Genomic DNA, 22,145 nt, shown 5'->3' on the forward strand with positions numbered 1-22,145 from the left:
AAGGTGCCACTCACCATCCTCTGGCAGGCGAATAGCGCCCCTGCTGGGCAAATCATTCTCAAGGGGCCACTCACCAATCCTCTGGCAGGTGAATAGCGTCCCTGCTGCTCAAATCATTCTCAAGGGGCCACTCACCATCCTCTAGCAAGCGAATAGCGCCACTGCTGGTCAAGTAATTCTCAAGGGGCCACTCACCATCCTCTGGCAGGCGAATAGCGCCCCTGCTGGGAAAATCATTCTCGAGGGGCCACTCACCAATCCTCTGGTAGGTGAATAGCGTCCCTGCTGGTCAAATTATACTCAAGGGCCACTCACCATCCTCTGGCAGGTGAATAGCGTCACTGCTGGTCAAGTCATTCTCAAGGGGGCCCCTCACCAATGCTCTCGCAGGTGAATAGCGCCCCGCTATTGAAATAATTCTCAATGGGCACCTCACTAATCCTCTGGCAGTTGAATAGCGCCCCTGCTGGGCAAATCATTCTCAAGGGGGCCAGTCACCATCCTCTTGCAGGTGAATAGCGCCCCTGCTGGTCAAGTCATTCTCAAGGGGGCCAGTCACCAATCCTCTAGCAGGTGAATAGCGCCCCTGCTGGTCAAGTCATTCTCAAGAGGCCACTCATCAATCTTCTGGCAGGTGAATAGCGTCCCTGCTGGTCAAGTAATTCTCAAGGGGCCAGTCACCAATCCTCTGGCAGGTGAATAGCGCCTCTGCTGGGCAAATCATTCTCAAGGGGCCACTCACCAATCCTCTGGCAGGTGAATAGCGCCCCCGCTGTTGAAATAATTCTCAATGGGCACCTCACTAATCCTCTGGCAGGTGAATAGCGCCCCTGCTGGGCAAATGCTGGGGAAGTTTACAAATAAAATAAACAAACAAACAAACACATCATTCTCAAGAGGCCACTTACTGTCCTCTGGCGGGTGAATAGCTGCCCTGCTGGTCAGGTCATTCTCAAGGGGGCCAGTCACCAATCCCCTGGCAGGTGAATAACGCCCCTGCTGTTCAAGTCATTCTCAAGGGGCCACTCACCAATACCATGGCAGGTGAATAGCGCCCCTTCTGGTCAAGTAATTCTCAAGGGGCCACTCACCATCCTCTGGCAGGTGAATAGCGCCCCTGCTGGTCAAGTCCTTCTCAAGAGGCCACTCATCAATCTTCTGGCAGGTGAATAGCGTCCCTGCTGGTCAAGTCATTCTCAAGGGGCCAGTCACCAATCCTCTGGCAGGTGAATAGCGCCTCTGCTGGGCAAATCATTCTCAAGGGGCCACTCACCAATCCTCTGGCAGGTGAATAGCGCCCCCGCTGTTGAAATAATTCTCAATGGGCACCTCACTAATCCTCTGGCAGGTGAATAGCGCCCCTGCTGGGCAAAGGCTGGGGAAGTTTACAAATAAAATAAACAAACAAACAAACACATCATTCTCAAGGGGGCCAGTCACCAATCCCCTGGCAGGTGAATAACGCCCCTGCTGGTCAAGTCATTCTCAAGGGGCCACTCACCAATACCATGGCAGGTGAATAGCGCCCCTTCTGGTCAAGTAATTCTCAAGGGGCCACTCACCATCCTCTGGCAGGTGAATAGCGCCCCTGCTGGTCAAGTCATTCTCAAGGGTGCCAGTCACCAATCCTCTGGCAGGTGAATAGCGCCCCTGCTGGTCAAGTAATTCTCAAGGGGCCACTCACCATCCTCTGGAAGTTGAATAGCGCCCCTGCTGGTCAAGTCATTCTCAAGCGGCCACTCACCAATCCTCTGGCAGGCGAATAGCGCCCCTGCTGGTCAAGTCATTCTCAAGGGGCCACTCACCATCCTCTGGAAGGTGAATAGCACTCCTGCTGGTCAAGTCATTCTCAAGCGGCCACTCACCAATCCTCTGGCAGGTGAATAGCGCCCCTGCTGGTCAAGTCATTCTCAAGGGGGCCAGTCACTAATCCTCTGGAAGGTGAATAGCGCCCCTTCTGGTCAAGTCATTCTCAAGGGGCCACTCCCCATCCTCTGGCAGGTGAATAGCGCCCCTAGTGGTCATGTCATTCTCAAGCAGCCACTCACCAATCCTCTGGCAGGTGAATAGCGCTCTAAGGTGGTTCAGTCCACAATACAGCGCTATATTCATGCCCTTTATTGTGTGCATATGAACGTCCATATTAGACTGAACAGCTGTGTAATGGGGGAAAGTGCGAGTGCGCAAACAACACAAGCTTGTCTTAATATGATAACATGCATTTTTACTACCAACAATTCACAATTAATTGCACATTTCTGAATTAATAGTGTTATATGAATGAATGATTTTTATTTTCAAGTGAGAAGAAAGCACCGGTCTGGGTGATGAAGTTAGTCTGCTTTTGGGAAATTGAAATGTGCAACTCCTCTGCACCTGAGCTCTCAGATGATGAAACCCAAATGCCAGTTTATCTAGTCATTTGCTGGCAGTGCCCTTTCGCAACCACTTGCCAGGGAGCGCTTGCCAGTGTCCCCGAGCAGGCGAGCAGGAAGTGGTGATGTAAACAGACTTCTACACTGCGTCCTGGGCTCCACTCATTGCCACATCAGTGTCAGCACCAGGTGGACACATTCTGCTTCGAGTCATCCTCCGAGGTTGCAATCATCTCCTCGTGTGCACCTGGGAGAAGTGTCAGGAGCAATTGTGTCACATAGGAAAAATGTGGTCGTCGTGCGTTATGCAACGCGCAGTGTCATCCGCATGCGGTAATTAATAACAGGTGCAAGAGGCATCAGTACTTCCGGTCATTGGCCAGCAGCCATGGAGGAACCTGGGGTTCTCAGGTGCTGCTTGCTCCACCCTGCAGCCACAGTGGAACTTCATCATATGAATGTATGGGTCTCATCAGGTGTGTGTTGGAATTACCAGAAATGAGTCCACCAAACGTGTTCATTGTTACCACCATGTGTAATCTTGGTAAATTGTGGTTATTCACTACATCGGCAAATGGAGGCATTATTGAAGGTGGTAACTTCACTGGAGATAAGGCCTCCAGTTTCTGGAGGGAATACCTCTAGCCAAGTTCTGGAGGTATTTCCTCTGATTCATCCCAACCTCATAACATGCCGGTGTGGTAAGAACGGTGGAAAATTCACTGACACCATGTTTGACTGTCACCGCCCTACTCCTAAAGAGTCCCATTAAGATTTGAACAAAGCGCTTGTTGAAAAGTGTAAAGACACAGTGTGAGACGGTATATATAATATGTAAACCAGGGCTTGCCGCTCACTCCCTGTCCGCTTGCACTCGTCTGTCTTGTCCCTCCTATTCTATGGTGCTCTCTATCTCGCCTATCTTCTCTAATTGCTTCTCCATTGACTATCCTGCTCTCCTCACTAAATCTGGTAGGAAAACGTTTAAAAAGGACATCCTGGTCTCTAACCCAGGCCTCCCTATTGCTGACACCTACACCAGTGCCTCCTCCAAGGAAACTCTCACTGACATCCTCTTCTTCGTGCCTTCTCCTGACCTATGGACCCTTCATATGGTCTCTGTGCTCTCTCCTTTCTCCTCTTCTCCCATTAATGGTGGCACCCATTGGGATGTCCTCTTGGCTTCCTTCCACTCCTCTAAGGCCATTATTAATGTCTAGGCAAATGGGACCGTCTTGGTCCAAGGCCCTCAGGCCAACCTTCACCTCTTCGATAGACGCTTACCGCGCCTCATCAACTTCCTTTCCTCTCCTGCTGTCCCCCCTCCTCTGTCCTTCGCTACCTTGCCTCCATCCTCCCTCCCTGCCCCCTCTTGTGCTCCTTCACCGCCGCAGGGCGTACCTCTGATCTGTACCCCTCCCCGGAAGTCCTTCAAGGTTGGCAACCTTCTCCACATTGCCACTCTTAACTCTCGCTCTGTCGTCAAACATTACTCTGACATCTGTCGCCTTCTGGAGGAACTGGACCTTGACGTCCTCGGTCTCACTGAGACATGGTTCACTGACAGCTCTGTCACCAGCTTTGACACACTCCTACCTGATGGCTACAAGATCCTCTCCTTGCCCAGGCCCAACCGTGCTGGGGGGGGGGGGGTGGCCCTTATCTTCCCTGAGTGGATTCCTGCCACTGTCACTCCTACGCAGACTTACTCCTCTTTTGAACGGCTTGTCTGCCGACTCTCTCTCTCTCCCAGCCATTCCCTTTCCGTGGCTACTATCTATCGGCCACCTGGTCAAATTTCCCCCTTCCTCTCCGAGTGGGCGGACCTCTCCTCCTCACTCCTGTCCTCAACCACTCAACTCCTCTTTCTTGGAGATTTCAACATCCACCTGGATGCCTCCTGTCCCCCCTCTGGACTCTTTCGCAACCTCTGCGACTCTCACTCTCTATTCTCCCGTCTGGGCCGTCTCATTCTGCAGGGCACACTCTTGATGCTCTGATCTCTTCTGACCTTCCCCTCTCTGTCCCTCTCTCCACTCCTCTCTCCTGGAGCGATCACTTTCTCTTATCCTCCCACCTCACCTTCCCTACCCCACAGGCAATGCCACCCTAATCACTGCCACCCTCCTTCTCGGTCATCTGACCCATGAAGTGTGTGTCAGTTGAGGCTTTCGCTGCAACCTTCTCGCCCCACCCTCCCCCTTCGGCTGACTCCCAACCGTGACACAGCCCTCTCCACTCTTCACTCTGCTATATCTGATACTCTTGATGTTCTTGCCCCTGTCATGAGAATCCGCCTGAAGCACAAAGCCAAATGTAACTCCTGGTATGACTCGGATCTCGTCACCCTTAAACGCAAGTGCAGGGTGGCAGAGAGTAAATGGCGTGCTTCATTTTCATCCTCTGACAAACTGGCCTGCCGCCTGCTCCAAAGGCAATACCGGCTCTCCGTTCTCACCAAGAAGAAAGCCCTTATCCAAGCCTGCATCTCCGCGGCATCTAACAATTCGGCCGAACTCTTTAAAATCTGCAAGGAGCTGGCCAACCCTGCTGCAGTCTCTACCTCTCCTGTCCCCTCCCAGGCCCTCTGTACGGCACTGGTCTCTCACTTCATCTCAAAAACTCAGGACATCCTGTCCTCACTCTCCTCCTATCACCTCCCCCCCTCTATTCCCTGCTCTTCCTCTGGCCCTTCTGCAGCCACCCCTCCTCCCCCCTTCTCTGCCTTTCCCCTTTTTTCTGCTGACGAGGTTTCGAGACAAGTCCGATCTATGAAAGTCTTGTCAAAACAGGTCCACCCATGCTCCTCCAAAACTATCAAGGACCACATCGACTCCTTGGCTCCTGCCCTGGCTGACTTCTGCAATCACTCCTTTGCCTCTGGAGTCTTCCCATCCCCCCTCAAGCACTCCCTTGTGCACCCCCTTCTTAAGAAACCCTCTTCCATCCCCTCTTGCCCGGCTAACTATCGCCTAATCTCTATCACTCTCTTCCTAGGCAAGCTCCTGGAGAAACTGGCCATCTCCCAGCTTAATCTCCATGCAAAATCTGTTGGTAGTGTTCACGACCATCGATCTGGCTTCAGAGCCGCTAGAAGCACGGAAACTGCTCTCCTGAACATCCGTGAGGACCTGCTCTCGAACCTTGACTCTAATATTCCATGGGCCTCATTACACGGATGGCGGAGAACCATGGCGCTATTAGCGCCATGGTTCATGCCGGTAAAATACCGGCGCGGCCTTGGCGGAAAGGGGAATTACCGCCCCATTCCAAGGTTGGCGGGGCGGTAATTCCCCCTTCCACCATTGCCCTTCCCCATTCCCATTTTTGCCCCATAGGGCGAAATGGGAATGGGGAAGGTGCTAATTACGGTACCGCAAATTGCGGTACCGTAATTAGCTCCCTGCGTCCCTTTGCGGGTTGGTTTTTAACGCCTGCAAAAAGCAGGCATTAAATCCCCCAACCCGCTAAGGGACCTCGTAGTAAGGCGGTAAGGATTTACCGGTACCAGTATTTTACCGGTACCGGTAAATCCTTACCGCCATCCATGTAATGAGGCCCCATGTGTTCTCATTTTACTTGATCTCTCTTCTGCCTTTGATACTGTCAATCATGCCATCCTGCTCAACCGTCTCTGTGATAACCTGGGTATCACTGGTCAGGCTCTGGCGTGGCTGACCTCTTTCCTCTCCAATCGACCCTCCCAGGTCCAACTGGGGTCCTTCCTCTCCGACATCTTTTTCTCTACCTGTGGTGTCCCCCAGGGATCTAACCTCTCTCCCTGGCTGTTTAACCAGTTCCTGGCACTTCTTGCCCACCGCATCGCCGCTCTCTGCCCCAATTTTCAGTGCTATGCGGATGACACCCAGCTCATTTTCAGGCTACCCTCGGCCTCCTCTTCTCCTTCCCTCATCTCTGACTGTCTTTCTGCTATCCAGGAATGGTGTGCCGCCAATTACCTCTGCCTTAATGCCAGTAAGACTGAGATTCTACTCATCGGCACACCCACTCCCTCCTTCCCTGCAGCTCTCTGGCCGGCCTCTCTTGGCCCCCTTCCTGCTCCTACCTGCAAGGCAAAAAACCTCGGGGTCATCTTGGACTCCATACTCTCCTTCTCTCCTCACATATCTGACGTCTCTAAGAAGTCACACTACCAGCTACACCTCCTCAGAGGTATCCTTCCTTTCCTCTCCTTCCCCCAGAAGCTCACTGTCTCCAGAGCCCTGGTTCTCTCGAAGCTAGACTACTGTAACAGCCTCTATCTAAATCTGCCTGCCTCTACTCTCTGCCCTTTACAACTCATTCAGAACAGGACTGCGAGACTTGTCCTTGGCCTCAAGCCCAGGGACCGTATCTCTCCAGGACTGAAATCGCTACACTGGCTCCCAGTGGCTGCGAGGATTAAGTTCAAAACCCTCTGCATTGTCCACAAGGCCTTCTGGGGCCTTGGGCCAAAATACCTTCAACTCTCTCTTCCAAAGTATCTTCCTGTTCGAGCTCTCCGCTCATCCGCCTCCAACTCCATCAGGGTCAGCCGCTTCTCCAAGCAACGAGTTGGGGGCAGATCTCTTTCCACTGCAGGGGCCTCCCTCTGGAACAGCCTTCCTGCCTCCCTGAAACTTGAGGAGAACCATCTCCGGTTCCGGAAGCACCTCAAAACCTTCCTCTTTGCCTCCGCTTTCTCTCCCCCTCTACCCTGCTAAATTTACTGAAACTGCACTGAATCTGCTACTGGGCCACCCACCGAACTCGGTCCTTGGCCCAGCCACTCTCCCCCGCACTGCCTCCCTGGCAACCCCTGCACTGTGGGACTGTTTCTGTATCCCTACAGCCCCCCTTCCCAGCAATTGTCTGCACTTACCTTGCACTTGCCACCAGCTGGCTCTTATTATTTATTTTTTGCTATTCTACAAACCATATACTGCACTTCCCCTCTCCCTTTCCCCCTTGCACTTTTCCCCTCCCCTCTACCCTTGCACTTGCGCGATCTGAATGACACCTGGCCTAGTAGGATCGTTGTCTGTCTCCCCTTGTCCCCCCCTCTGCCTCGTCGTGCCTTGAAAGACTTGTGTATAGGCGCGTTATAAATGCCATATCATATCATATCATATATATATACATACAAAACACGTGCAATACCAAACTTTAAACATTCAAATAAATTAGGCAACGTGTGAATAGGTAGCACTGGTGTAACTCTTGAGGTTCGGTTAGGCACAGCTGTCCCGAGGAGTAAATGGGTGCTTTCCAATAGTAATGCTCATACCTCACAATGATTAAACCCCCAGTTCCTTTTCCTGCGGGAGGTATTTGGAAAAGACTAGAGTAGAAGTTTAATTACTATACAGCCAAATTTTAGAATCGTTTCAGTAGTTTGACTATGGCAAGTATTTATTTTATTTATTTAATTGTAAGGCGCTTTATACAGCAGAACTGTGCTTCAAAGCGCCACAAGGCTAATGGGAAGGAAACAGGGGAAATAATAACAATGGCAAAACAGTAAATATACAGTCGAGGTCCTACTAGGCTTTGTGGCATTCGGACGTGCAGTGCATTGAAGAGAAGTGCAGGGGATGGGGCTGGAAGGGGGAGCAGAGGAGTGGACAAGTGCAGGAGGAGGGCCACAGAGGGAGCCCCGCAGGAGAACCTCAGGATAAGTGCTAGTACAGGCGACTCAAAAGGGTGGGATGTGTAGCCACCAAGAGCTGTGCAGTGGGGGAAGGGGTGCTAGTATTGACTGGGAAGAAGGGCCTGGGATCCTGTGAGGTTCATGAGGATCAGGCCACTGGACACAGTTGCAGTGGGGTGATTAGCAGGGAAGGGAGAGAGGGAAAGAGATAGAGAAGAGCAGAGTTTTGAGCAGTTCCTAGAATTTCAGGAGGTCCGGCTCAAGTCTCAGTGGGGCAGGGAGGCTGTTCCAGAGGGAGGCACCAGCCGAGGACGGGACCTGCCCCCCAGTCTCTGCTTGGAGAGGCATTTGACAGTCAGGGAGTTTGAGTTAAAGGCGCGTAGGGCGAGTATTTAGTCAGTGAAATATGGAGATAGCATGGTCCCAGGCCTCAGAAGGCCTTGTGGATGATGCAGAAGGTCTTGAATTTGGTTCTTGCAACCACTGAGAGCAAGTGGAGAGATTTTAGGGCTGGAGAGATACGGTCCCTGGGCTTGAGGCCAAGGATAAATCTTGCAGCCCTATTCTGGATTAGCTGGAGTGAGTGGGCGAAGGGAGAAAAGAGAGAGAATGAGAACAAGGCTGTTGCAGTAGTCCAGCCTGGAGAGGACCAGAGCTCTGGTGGCATTGAGCTTCTGGGGGAAGGTGATAAAAGGAAGAATCCCTCTGAGGAGGTACATCTGGAAGTGGGAATTCTTGGTAAGGTCCATGATGTGAGGATTGAAGGAGAGAGCAGAGTTGAAGATGGTCCAAGGTCTTTGGCCTCACAAGATGGTGGGGATAGAGGGCCAAAAGAGGGTGGCTGGAGGGTAGGAGGAAAAAAGGGTGCAGGCGTCCTGATGAGGAGAATCTCTCTCTTACTGGCATTAAGACAAAGATCATTCACTGCACACATGCCTGGATGTAGGACAGACAGTCAAGGATCAGAGAGGAGGAAGAGGAGGTAGTAGAGGGAAGTTTGAAGGAAAGCTGTGTGTCCTCAGCATAATCCTGGAAATGAGGGGAGAAGGAGGAGATCAGGTGATCAAGAGGGGCGAGATAGATATTGAAGAGCCATGGCGATAGCATAGAGCCCTGGAGATGCCACAGGTAGAGAGGGTGGTGGTGGAGGAGCAAGGGCCTAGTTGCAGCTGGGAAGGGAGGTTAGTGAGGGAAGAGGTCAACCAATCCAGTGCCCGGTCAGTGATGCGAGGATGTCATGGGGTCGTTTTATGAGGCTGGAATGGTTGACCGGGTCAAAGGCAGAGGAGAGATTGAGGAGAATCCGAACAGCAGGAGAGTTGGAGTCGAGATTTGCAAGCATGGTTTATCAGTGTTCAGGAGAGCAATTTCCATGCCTCTGGATGCCTGGGATCCAGACTGAGGGTCATAAAGGCAACCAACAAGATCAGTGTGGAGGGTCAGTTGTGAAAGGACCATCTTTTCCAAGAGTTTACCCAGGAAGCGGATAGTAGAGATGGAGTGATAGTTAGCTGGGCAGGAGGGGACAGCAGACTGCTTTTCTAAGAGAGGGTACACAAGGGCATGCTTGAGAGATAGAGGGAAGGTGCCAGTGCAAAGGAGTGGTTACAGAAGTCAGCAAGAGCTGGGATGCGAGAGGAGATGTTGTCCTTAATGGTTCTGGAGGAGCAGGGGAGCACCTGTTTGGAGGAGGCCTTCATACAGCGGACCATTTTAGAGACCCTGTCTGGTGTAATGGGCATGAGGGAGGAGAGTGAGGAGTTGGGAGGAGGGGCCTAGGGGAGGTAGGACAGCAGGCGAAGGGAGAGGAGCTGGGGGTGGAGGAGAGGGAGGACAGGATGTCCTGAGTTTTGGATGTGAAGTGGGAGGCCAAGGCAGTGCAGAGAGCCTTGGAAGCAAGGAGACAGATGGAGACTGCAAGTGGATTGGCAAGTTCCTTGCAGATTTTGAAAAGTTTGGCCATGTTGTTAATGGCTCCAGAAATGCAGGCTTTGATGTGGACCCACTTCTTGGAGTGGATAGAGAAGCGATATTGCCTTTGGAGCAGGCAGCAGTCCAGTTTGTCAGAGGATAAGCCCAAGGTCTGCCACGTCCGTTCATCAACTCTGCATTTGCGTTTCAGAAATGCTAGATCAGTGTCATACCAGCTGTTGTTCTTTGTGGCAGGTTTTAGGGGGATCATCATGGTAGGGGCAATGATGGCAAGGGTGTTCGAGATGGCGACGTGCAGGTTAACAACGGCAGAGTCAGAGGAAGAGTCAGGAGTGGAGGTCGGAGGGGGGAGCTGACACTCGCTTCATTGGTCGAATGACAGCGAAGGAGTTTGGCAGTGCAGGGGGTGGCTCGGCTAGATGGCCAATGGGCCCCAGGTGGGAGGAAAGGAGAGAGTGGTCAGACCAGGAGAGGGGGTGGTGACCAGATTAGAGATAGGGATGTTACCAGAGATGAGTCCATCAAGAGTGTGGCCGGCAGAGTGAGTCGGGCCAGAAGGAAGTGTAGTGAGGGAGAGGGAATCACAGAGGACCTGGAACTGAGAGGTGGATGATTCAAGAGAGTCGAGGTGGATGTTAAAGTCACAGAGGAGGAGGAGGAGTTTGGAAGAAGAGGTTGAAAGGAATGAGGCATGATTGGCCCATTCAGAAAGGAATAGGGAAATAGGGCCAAGGGGTCTGTAGATAGTGGCAAGGGGTGAGAGAGAGAGAGAGAGAGTAGGCAAGACCCTAAGCCTACAGACGAGGCATTCAAAAGAGGAGTGGGACTGAGTTGGAATGATGAAGGCAGGGACCCACTCTGGGACGATCAGAGCCACTCCACCCCCAGGCCTGTTAGGCCTGGTTTTGGAGAGGATTTTGTAGCCCTCAGGAAGGACAATGTCAAGAGCAGTGACAGAGCTGTCATTGAACCACGTCTCAGTAAGAACGAGGACGTCCAGGTCAAACCCTTCAAGAAGGAGACAGATGTCAGAGGAGTGTTTGACAGCAGAGTGAGCATTCAGAGTATATATATATATATAGTCAGATCACCACATCCTCACCTTCACCTTCCCACCAGCTAAGACCTTTCAGCCCACACCCCACCCACTACCCCATGTGGATGCACAGTGACCGCATGATAACCAGAGACCCCATCAGCCCCCACCTCTCACCCCTGAACCCGTAGGCCCTTTAAGATGAGGTAACAGTATCTGAGATGGATGGGGATGCAGATCTTACTCATACATCAATAATCAGACTGACTCAGGAAGTTGGCAAAACACAACTGTTTAAATTGCAATTGTCTAAAACAGGGAGTACAATGGGCATCAACTGACATCGAACAATCATAAGTCTATCAACAATTTTCATGAAAAAACACACATTTATAGTAAAAACTTGTCATAAGTGATGTCATACTATGTGGCAAAATAAGAAAACCTACTAGGGGATGTGATAGGCTTAAGGGAAACATCTGAGTATACTTTATATGGGGGACTGGACTGTGATTGGATCTCTAAGGTCAGATGGTCAGCTATGCCCACCCCTAGTGCAAGTCATCTTCCGTGTCACACTAATAGACAATGTTTTATTGGCTTTTCAAACCATAGGGCTCATTTCTACGTGGCCCTCTACAATTGGTTGGCATGCTTGTACCCTTCTGGAATATTCCACTCGCTAGCAGCACGCAAGCTGGTACACCAGGTGCTCGAGGGTTGGCTTTTCACCCAATTAGCCCAGCATCCATCATCACTCCTGCTGTCTGCCAGTCAATTAGACTTTTAATTCGTCCTTGCAGAGGATCACTGTGCCTGAGAATAAAAGGGAGTGTGAGAATGGTCTTATCTTCTGGTCTTGGTGTAGCTTGCTGAAAGTCTATTTTCAACTTGACCATTACACCTCAACAGGGGCCCATCTTGCTTCTCATGTTCACTGTATCGCCTCAAATAGATAACCAGTTTCTTGGCTGCTTCAATCCTTGACACTGGGCCAGACAAGCCTTCTCGAATCTTCCTTCACTGTCAGCTGTTTTATTCTACTGTGCCACACTTTCAGCCCTTCTATTCACGGGGTCCAAGTTTGCTAAAATGCGTTGTGGAACATCCAGATTCTATACACACTTATATATATATATATATTGGCGGCACCACCTGCAGTCTATTCACTACGTATTTCTAGCCTTATGATTAGTCTACTTGCGTTACTGCATCTGTACAATTGTAAAACAGCTTTGCATTTTCTTCAGTGCTCTCCCGCACGTGCAATCTTCATTTTGCTTGTGAAATGTTACTCTATTCTGTACTTTGCCATCAGATTCTATAAGGTCTATTGACCTTCTTCATTGGCATCTCTTCTGAGTGCATCATTTCTGCTTCAAGTGACATCACCAGTCTTCTCTTTCACGCATCTTCACAGACTCTCATTTCTTTGCGGATACATCAGGTAGGGTTTTCTCAATGGATACCTTGTTTCAAGGACTTTTCGTGGTATAGGTTCCCTTATTGGCTTTGCGCATGTCACAATTTCCGGTTGCCAACATATAGGCAAAATGGGGGCGGGACTTCCGGTAGAGGCATTTGGCTCCTCCTCTACACCCCTCTGCCTTGACTACACCCCCTCCTCAGACTCTAATGTTCTAGCAGACCGCTACTCCGACACTTGACGAAGGCAGTGAATGCCATAGCAACACTGACCTTTCGAAAAGCCAAACCTATCATCCATAACAACGCATGGTTCTTCTCAGACCTCCAGGCCTTACGTTCGAAAAAACAACAAGCAGAAGCCACCTGGAAAAAACTCTAGACCAAACCAATAAACTGACTTTCTACAAGACTGCAGACAAATACAACTTTGCAATTATTGCAGCTAAATCATTAGCTTATCACACCTGAATTTCAAATGCCTCATCCAACTCCCAAGAAATCTTCCGCATCCTTAGAGGACTAGAAACCCCAGCTCCCCCTCTGTCCACCATCAAGAAAGGCAAGTTATGGTACACCAGCATCAAAGCAGCTGTGAAAGCCAACATGCATCTATTACAGGACAAGATCAACTTGAAACAAAGCCACATCAAGGCCAAGACACCTACCACTGGTATCTCATCACCTCCCCCCGTTAATCATCCAACAACACCTTTCCAATTCAGAGAGATCTCGGTCGAAGACGCAGTAAACATTATCCACAAGTTGAAACCGTCAAAATGCAAAGGTGACACCTGCCCAGCTCCTATTATCAAAGACCGGGCTGACATTTTAGCCCCATTCATTACCTGCTTCATCAATGCCTCCTTTTTGGCAAAATGAAAGAATCTTGGGTTCTCCCATCACTCAAAAAACTCAATTTATACCCTTCAACCTCTAACAACTACCGGCCGATCACTACGGTACCATTCCTGCTAAAACACTTTGACAGGGAAGCTTACAATCAATTACAACTCGTCCTGCAATCAAATGAAATACTAGGGAAACGTCAATTGGGATTTCGACCTGGTTATGGAACCGAATCCGCCCTATAAGACCTGAAAAATAAAATGGACAGCTTCAGAGACGAAGGCAAGGCTGCCCCACTCCTACTCCTTGTCCTGTCGATGGCTTTTGACCTGGTTAAACACAGAACCCTGTGCCACCACCACTCAACAGCAGCAAATTTCTTAGCGGATGCCATGATCTGAGTTACTTCATTCCTAAAAGGGAGAGCCCTAAGAGTCTTCTCGGACTTGGCAAACGCTCCAGCAGAACCCACACCATACGGCGTCCCCCAAGGCTCATGTGTCTCCTCTACCCTGTGCAATATCTTCACAAAACCCCTTTTAGACATCTTGGATGACCTTGGCATAGTCTACACCAACTTTGCCGACACCGCCCAAATCCTTCTCCCTCAGTCAGGATCATATTAGAAAGAACGATAATCAATGAGACCTACCTCACCATCCAGACCTGAATGGCTATGAACAACCTCTGCCTAAATGACGATAAGACAGAAATTCTGGTAGTAGGATCGCCTACAATGTTAAAAAAAGTCAACTATTTTACACATCATTCCAGATCGACGGCATCAAAATCCCGGTCTCGACCACCATGACAACACTGGGATTACACCTCAATGCCACACTGTAACTGACCAAACAAGTAAATGCCATTGTCTCGCCAGCTGCATATACGGCCACACTTCTCAATGCAGCTAGGCAATACCTCACACCAGCCAGTTGTCTGACCATTGAAAGATCAATAACGGAGCCAGGCTTGACTATTGCAACACCCTCTTCACAGTCACCTCTAAAAAAAAATCTGCAAAATGCAGCTAATCCAGGCAAACGCATTACGTGCTTCACTCAACATTTCCAAAAAAGACCAAATTCCTGCAGCTAGAAAAAGGGTGCACTGGTTCCTTATCCAAGAAATGTCCTAGGTTCTAAGGATATGCAATGTTTGATGATTTAAGTATATGTACCATGTAACCGGTTCGCAACAGCGCCCTGATGCCCCTCAGGCTTGGCGCTTTACAAATGCAAATAAATAAATGTAAAAAGAAAGAAAAAAAAAAAAAAATATATATATATATATATATATATATATATATATATTATATTGTCAATTCTACCTTCAGGTAGCAAGTTCGAGCTGCACTCTCCACTGTCCCATACTCGCCCAATTAACCAAAGAAAATCTGGAGTCCACACCAACGTTTTCTTGTTTGACTTTGCTTCCTTTATTTGTTCAGCAGGGAAGATTTGATCGCATTTAAAAAACATGGATATTCATTCCAAAAATAGAAAATGACCCCAGGCTGGGTCCTCCCAAGTGCAGTACTCCTCCTCATTCGAGGCGTTATATATATATAAAATACAAAACCCAGCCTGCGGTAGCGGCTGTGTAGTTATGGTTAAGATGCTCAACCCATAGGAAGAGCAGCTTTTGGGTGGCTTGTAACTATGGCTTCATTTAACGAATCCTACAGCCCAAACCGCAAACTTGTTTGAGGAGCTGCGGCTTGGTCCGAAAGCATGCAGAAGATATTTTTTTAAATGGCCCAAAAGTAGGTCAGAAAGAATTTGTGATATCTGCGTCCGGTCCACGGACTCACTTCCTGATTCGGTGTCCACGGACACCTCTAGACCAATGAGGGAGCCACGTGACATTCACTGACATCGAACGTGCCCGCTGATTGGTCAATTAAAAACGTGAAGTGCATCAAAACTTTTGAAATGGACGCCATGTTGGATTCGCGGACTGCACATGTAGTTCGCGAACATTGTGGTAAAAATATATTGAAAAATACATTACACTTGTCAACTAATTAAACAATCTCCGGGGAGGTAAGGGGTGATGAGGATGGGATGGGATGGGATATGGCCATAAAAAGCCAAAGATCTGGTGTTTTTTCTTCTCCAAAGTCCACGAACATCTCAGATGTTTGGGACATTACTTGGATGTTCACAAACTTGACAAAAGTTAGAGGACATCCATGCATATTTCTGCATTATAGGGTTGATTAAAAGCTTTTTTTGGATGGCTTATAACTATGGCGCCACACAATGAAACTGCATGAAATTTTGAAATTTTAGACTGACTGCAAATGGTTCTGCAAAGTTTGGTGCTGTTTTGCCAACAGGGGGCAAAATTAGAGGGGCGGTCCCACAATGTTTGAAAGGCTTAAACATTTGTTGCCGTTTGATGGATCTACATACAAGTTTGTAAAACGACTTTGGACCCAGCTTTGAATATTTTTTGAAAGTTTGGTGGGATTTTGTCAGGGGGGGGCGAAATTAGAGGGGGGAGGTCTCAACATTTTTTAGATGGCTTATAACTTTCGTGCCGTTTGATGAATATTCACAATGGTTTGCAAAAAAGATTATAGACGCAGACTTCATGATGTTACATCACTGTATATAAGTTATTAATAATTCCACATTTATCAAATATAAAAGAACTATAAACGTCCTTTAAGAAACATCTTTTTTGCAACTCATACTGATGTCCCCAAACATCTGAGATGTTCGCGGACTTCGGAGAAGAAAACACCTGAATTTTGGCTTTTTATGGCCATATCCCATCCCATCCTCATCACCCCATCCCTCATCTCCCCAGAGATTGTTTAATTAGTTTGACAAGTGCAATGTTGTTTTTTAATGTATTTTACCACAATTTTCATAGACTACGGGCGCAATCCGTGAATCCAACATGGCGTCCGTTTCAAAAGTTTTGAAGCACCTCACGTTTTAATTGACCAATCAGCGGGCGTGTATGATGTCAGCGAACGTCACGCGGTTCTCTGATTGGTCACTGAGTCAAGAAGTGAGTCTGCATGCCGAAGATTTCAAAAGTTTTAAGACTCCCCCTATAACTTTACCACCCCTTGATGAAACCACACAAACTTTGCAAAATCCTTCGGAGGGGGCCATATACTTTTTTTGCAAAGTTTGGTGAGGATTCGTCAAATGGCACCAAACTTATAAGCTGCCCAAAAACCGCTCTTCCTATGGGTTGAGCATCTTAACCATAACTTCACAGCTGCTACTGCGGGCCCTGTGATATATACTGAAGCAAGTAATATGACATACCATGCAGAATAAACTTCTCATTTAAATTTCTATGTCACCTGGCATTGTAAAGTCATCTAGAAACTTGGTCTCCCACAAGCTCGGGCTGGCCTATGGGACAATAGGGCAATGATCGAAACAAAAATGCAAACTGCTAGCGTGGGCCCATTTTTTGGGTCAAAGTGGGACACTTTGTTGGTCAAAGTGGGACACTTTTTTGGCCCATGGGGTACCAGTTTGATAAGTTACTTTACCATGCGGCTAGTAGTTTTGACCAGTGTTACTGAATAAATATTCTTCAAAATGCACAATTTGCATCACATTTTATCAAAGAACTCCCCTTTGGGCACTACTCAAACAGACTGTCGCAAAAGGAATTACTTCCCATTTGCAACTGTGGGCCACTTTTTCAAAGTGCCTGAGATAATTGTTTGCCCCAGGCTGACCCTGGTCACCCAGAGGGTGACATCCTTGAACTTTCAACTGATATACACACGCACTGTTTGCAGGCGTAGAGTGACATCAGCAAAGCCTCCCTGTGGTGTTACCTGTAAGGAAAGGATGAGAGGCCGCCCTTCGCAGCGTCACTGGTTCTCAATATCTGCTCTGGGAGAGATGCCCTCGCGCGCTGCTGCTGCTGCTTTTGCTGCTGCTTTTGCTGCTGCGTTTGCTGCTGCTTTTGCTGCTGCTGCTGGTCCATCGTGCTGCACGCGCTCTCCCTGCCTCCTACCTTTCATCTGAGAGATGGTTACCAGCAGGTGTCATATACATTGATTCTTGGTCCCACTCCTTAACTAATTAGAGAGGTTAAACAGGGAGAGAGAAACAACCCATCTCTTTTATCCTGGTTCCTCCATTCCCTTGGCCTGCTGCTGTCAGCAAAAAGAACTGGTATTTCCAGTCCTTCTGCCGTGTCTAAATATCTTTGCGCTTTCGGGCAACTGCTTACACCAGAGGAAGCATATACTCTATGCCAAGCAGTGATTGGTACTGATTGTCTGACTTTCATTTGAGAACTTGCAAGGTGCAGGATAGTGGGACGCACTGCAGGAGTTTGTCCCTTTTCCCCAAGGGAGCAGCCCCCGCACCCTGCCCCGCATGTGAGGCTAGGGAGGTGCGCAATACCCGCAATAGGTGTAGAGGCAAGAGGGACCTCACCAGGAGAGACCCCCCTTTTGGGAAAAGGACTCTGTTCTGGTGAGTAGTTCCCTAGAGGACATTCTAAAATAACCTCTTCAAACCCTTTCTGTGAAAATCCCATGAAGGAAAAAAACGATGTGTGTTATTGTCAACAGAAAATGGTAAATCTTCCTGTAAATATAAATCCCTGTTCAACAGGGACGTCATTTAGGGGATTCCAGGGGTCACAACTGTGACCCCTGCGGGCCACAGTTGCAACCCCTGGGACTCCCTGCAACCCCAAATTTAAAAAGAAAAAAGAAATTGAAAAAATAGAACCTTTTTTTGCCCCCCAAAAACACGGGTGCTCCTGTTGTAGCAGGCCCTCTTGCGGTGAGGGGGGACCCGCCACACCAGGTCTGGTGGGTCCCCGGCCCAGTCCTCACCCATTAGGGGGAAGGCTGGGCTGGGGAGGCCCTAGGTAGGGGTTGGAGCTGACCGTGACATGTGACACATGTCACATGTCACGTTCAGCTCCAACCCCTTCTCCCTTGGCTTTCTTGCAGCTCACATACAGGAACCAGGAAGCTCTCGCAGCTTCCTGGTTCCTGTGTGTGAGCAGCCCGTGGAGCCGTGGGGGCCTGGAAGATGGACCGAAGCTGCAAGAAAAAGGTAAGAAGCCTTTTTTTTTTGTAATATGTGCGTTTTGTATGTGTGAAGTGTGTGTCAGATGTATGTTTGTGAATGGTGGGGGAATGAGAAGTGATGTGTGTTTTTGAATGTTCTGAGTGGGTGGGTGCGTGCCTGCGTAGAATATGCAATGAGTGGATGTAACAGAAGGTGTGAGCGATTGGTGGGTGAATGAGAAGTGATGTAATTTGTGTTTTTGAATGTTCTCGGTGGGTGGGTGTGTGCCTTTGTAAAGAATGCAATGAGTGGATGTAAGAGTAAGTGTGAGTGATTGGTGGGTGAATGAGAAGTGATATGATGTGTGTTTTTGAATGTTCTGGGTGGGTGAGTTTGTGCCTGCGTAGAGAATGCAATGAGTGGATGTGGGGAGAGCATGTGAGGGAGTGACTGATGGGTGAATTAATATTAAGGTGATGCTGTGTTTCTGAATGTTCTGGTGGCTGTGTGCCTGTGTAGAGAATGCATTGAGTGGATGTAAGAGAAGGTGTGAGTGACTGGTGGGTGAATGAGAAGTGATGTGATGTGTGTTTTTGAATGTTCTCGGTGGGGTGTGTGCCCGTGCAGAGAATGCAATGAGTGGATGTAAGAGAATGTGTGCGTGAGTGACTAGTGGGAGAATGAGTATGAATGTGATAGTGTGCTTTTGAATGTTCTGGTTGGGGTGTGTGTGTGTGTGTGTGTGTGTGTGTGTGTGTGTGTGTGTATGTGTGTGTGTGTGTGTGTGTGTGTGTGTGTGTGTGTCTCTCGCCTGTGTAGAAAATGCAATGGGTGCATGTAAGAGAAGGTGTGAGTGAATAACAGGTGGGTGAATGAGCATACATGTGGTAGTGTGTGTTTGAATGTTCTGGGTGGGGTTTGGTGTGTGCTTGTGTGGTGAATCTAGTGTACGTGAATGCTAGAGGGGATGTATGGGTGAGTGACCAGTGGGTGGCAGGGGATGCATTTGTGTGTAAGGCCCTGGGAGACTGGGGATCACTGAAGCATTTTTGCCACATCCTTTATTGACCCTACATGTTTTACTGGGGTTTTTGGGCAAAGGCAAGTTCATGTCTGCCATTCCCTGGCTAGACTGGCATTTTGGGGCAGCCAGTCTTGCCATTGCTTACTGTGGCATGACATGTATTACTCTGCATCTTTAAAAAAGCAAGCATGATATGTATGGTTACCTCGCTAGACTGATGTTTTGGTGTAGCAGCCTGTATATCTTTAACTTTGGCATGACATTTTATTAGCTGGGCATCTATGATGAATCGAGCATGTTAAGTGTTCTTATGGATCTAGACTGCCTTACATTGGAACCAGTTTGGACAGGTTTTCCTATTGTGACATGTCACTTTTAATTGCCAAACCAACAGGAGTATCTACTTGTCTAGGAGTACTGCCATATATTGGCAGAGCCAGTTTTGTGCCCAGTGCCAGTAGTGGAAAAATGTCTTAAAGCAAACATGAGTATGGTCTTATTTGGGAATACTAGCATATGTTGGTGGAGCCAGCATGGAATGTATGGGCACAGCCAGCGTACAAATGTTTTTTATACTGGCATATATTGCAGGGACCAGCATGATAATGCATTGGGAAATGTGCCTGTGCACTTTTGGTGACTTGCATCTATTGTACTTTTTTCATGATTTACCTTACACCCTACAAAACCGATTGTTGACCGTTTACCCACATTGTTGGCCTTTTACCCAAATGTTCCCAGAAAAAGTGCTTTGTAATGCACCATTTGAACCCATTATTCAAACCATTCCCTCTGGGGAGGGAGAAGAATCCACCCCCCCGCCCCAACCCATTTTCGCTAGTTCGGGTTCGCTCGCTATGCTCAGTCGCAATCACATACTTGTGACAAATATTTACACCCTCCAAAAAAATAACTCACCATCCACCACTGGTGGCTGGTATATTTGTGGATCAGGCACCGCCCCATTCTCTCTATATTACGTTAAAGATTTAAGCTTTGATTGAAAAACATATTTACCTCTTTCAGTTGCAGTAGTGCATGCCCCTGCAGTGGCATAATCATCATGGACATTCTGCACACATGGTGGTCTGGACGGGCCCGGGGTGTGGCGTGCTCTGTGCTTTGTTAAGGAGCTTTGGGGGGCCCCCCACAGCATGGCTCGCAGGGGAGCTGCCAAATGTTGTGCTACACCATAGGGCACCACTGGGTCTGACAAAGGGGTAGTGTGCAGTGCGCGCCGTGAAGTCTGCCAGTGAGTCCACGGATCAGAAGCAACTCGTGGGTGTTTTCCATTTGAAATAACTGTAGCTTATTGGCAGAGCCAATAAGTCATAGCTATGAATTTATGTGTGCAGCAATGATATTACATTAATTGTGTTTTTTTTTTTAAAGTCCTCCGGCACCGAGTATTACGCTTGGATAATAAAAACTATGGGGGGTCATGGGTATATTGGAAACTTTCCCAGATATTATACTCCAGCAAAGATAACATTATCAGGTGCACTCCCCTCTCTGCATGCAGCCAGTCTAATAGGTTTCTTCTATCGTAGTGGTAGCTGAATCAAAAATACATGTATAATCAGGGAATTTTGTTGATACAAACTCCTGGTCAATGATTTAATTTTCAGGCCTTGCTCGTGCAGCATTTTTCTCCTGGTTAAACAGCAGTGCACGCCTCCGCAGGTCAGGGTGTTTTTAGCTTGTTCAACACATTAATGCCACAGATAACTAGTACTTCTGAGTCCATTGATCTATAGATGTTTCATACACTAGCTGTAGCCTGCATTACAGATTTCGGTTACCCTGTTAGAAATACTGCATTATGTATGTTTTACATATAGACCCCATGTCGAATCTGGAAAATGGCATTGCCCAAATGGGAAATCGTGAACAAATCATGCCTCCCTCTGTGCCTCGGTTCTTATATCTGGCTGAAAAGAGAGCACCTGGAAACACAGGTGCTAGATGCATCTAAAGAATCGAAAGGTCGTTTCCATCACTTCCTGCGATGTCACTTGGGTGGGGGGTCAAATTGCATCACTTTCTGTGATGTCATCAGGGGGCCATGGGTCGTGTGTCACATCCGCTACCGCTGGCATGTTGGTGAAATGAGTCCCTGCAGTTCAACTGGGACTAAGAAGACATACGGAGGACCACAGAAGCCACTCCAGACAGAGAGAAAGGGACAAGGAGTTGTGCAGTGGAAGCCCGACGGATATGTGAGTTCTGAAACAGGAGGAACCTGGAGACGCAATGGGAGAGCCAAGGAATTACAAAAAGGCTCGAATGCTGGATCGAGTGGGAGGTGAGACATACAGCGTCTAGCAGTAATGAGAGTGCAAGAAGCAGAGAGGCGCGCTACAACTTGTAGCGAGGAGGCAGAGGCAAACAGGGCCAGATGTGTGGCGTCCGAAACCAGAGAGAGGGAAAGAGACGGAGCATGGTGGCATGACCATAGAAGGCTCGTGGTGGACTGATTGTCTTATCAGGAACAGAAGGAAGGAAGGAAGAAAGAGAGGAAAGAAGGGAGGGAGCGAGGAAGGAAGGGAGGGAGGGAGTCGTTTCTTCCACTTTCCCTCCAAACTGTGAATGTGGTGATAATTCCCTTACTGACCGGTTTTTTTACCACATTGCCAAACTCATAATGAGGGCCCCATGTCTCAATGGTCTGGATATTGTTCCATTATATCATTTGAACATATCGAAGTCAAATCTGAGTTCCCGACATTTTAAGCTTTCTGTGGCTTAAATCCAAACAATTCGTAAGAAGGACGCTGTCACAGCTTTCAGTCTCCTTAACATATAGGCTACCCCAAACTGTTTTTTTTTGTTTTTTTTTATTTACTTGTTTAATTGTTTT

At 48.4% G+C, this 22,145-nt stretch overlaps 1 protein-coding gene across 1 annotated transcript in view; it reads right to left on the reverse strand.

The window, feature by feature from the left end:
- Positions 1 to 17,215, reverse strand: part of PLA2G4D (phospholipase A2 group IVD) — a 184,471-nt gene extending 167,256 nt beyond the window's left edge. Inside the window, exons 1-2 of the mRNA XM_069638290.1 lie at positions 17,064 to 17,215; positions 12,865 to 13,009 (exon numbers count right to left, since the gene is read on the reverse strand). Of these exons, the coding sequence (XP_069494391.1) occupies positions 12,865 to 13,009; positions 17,064 to 17,215 (297 nt within the window). The remainder of the gene's footprint in view (positions 1 to 12,864; positions 13,010 to 17,063) is intronic.
- Positions 17,216 to 22,145: the final 4,930 nt, after the last annotated feature.

This window comes from Ambystoma mexicanum, chromosome 14 (genome assembly GCF_040938575.1).
Source record: "Ambystoma mexicanum isolate Mex_15411 chromosome 14, UKY_AmexF1_1, whole genome shotgun sequence".
Classification (NCBI taxonomy): Eukaryota; Metazoa; Chordata; class Amphibia; order Caudata; family Ambystomatidae; genus Ambystoma; species Ambystoma mexicanum.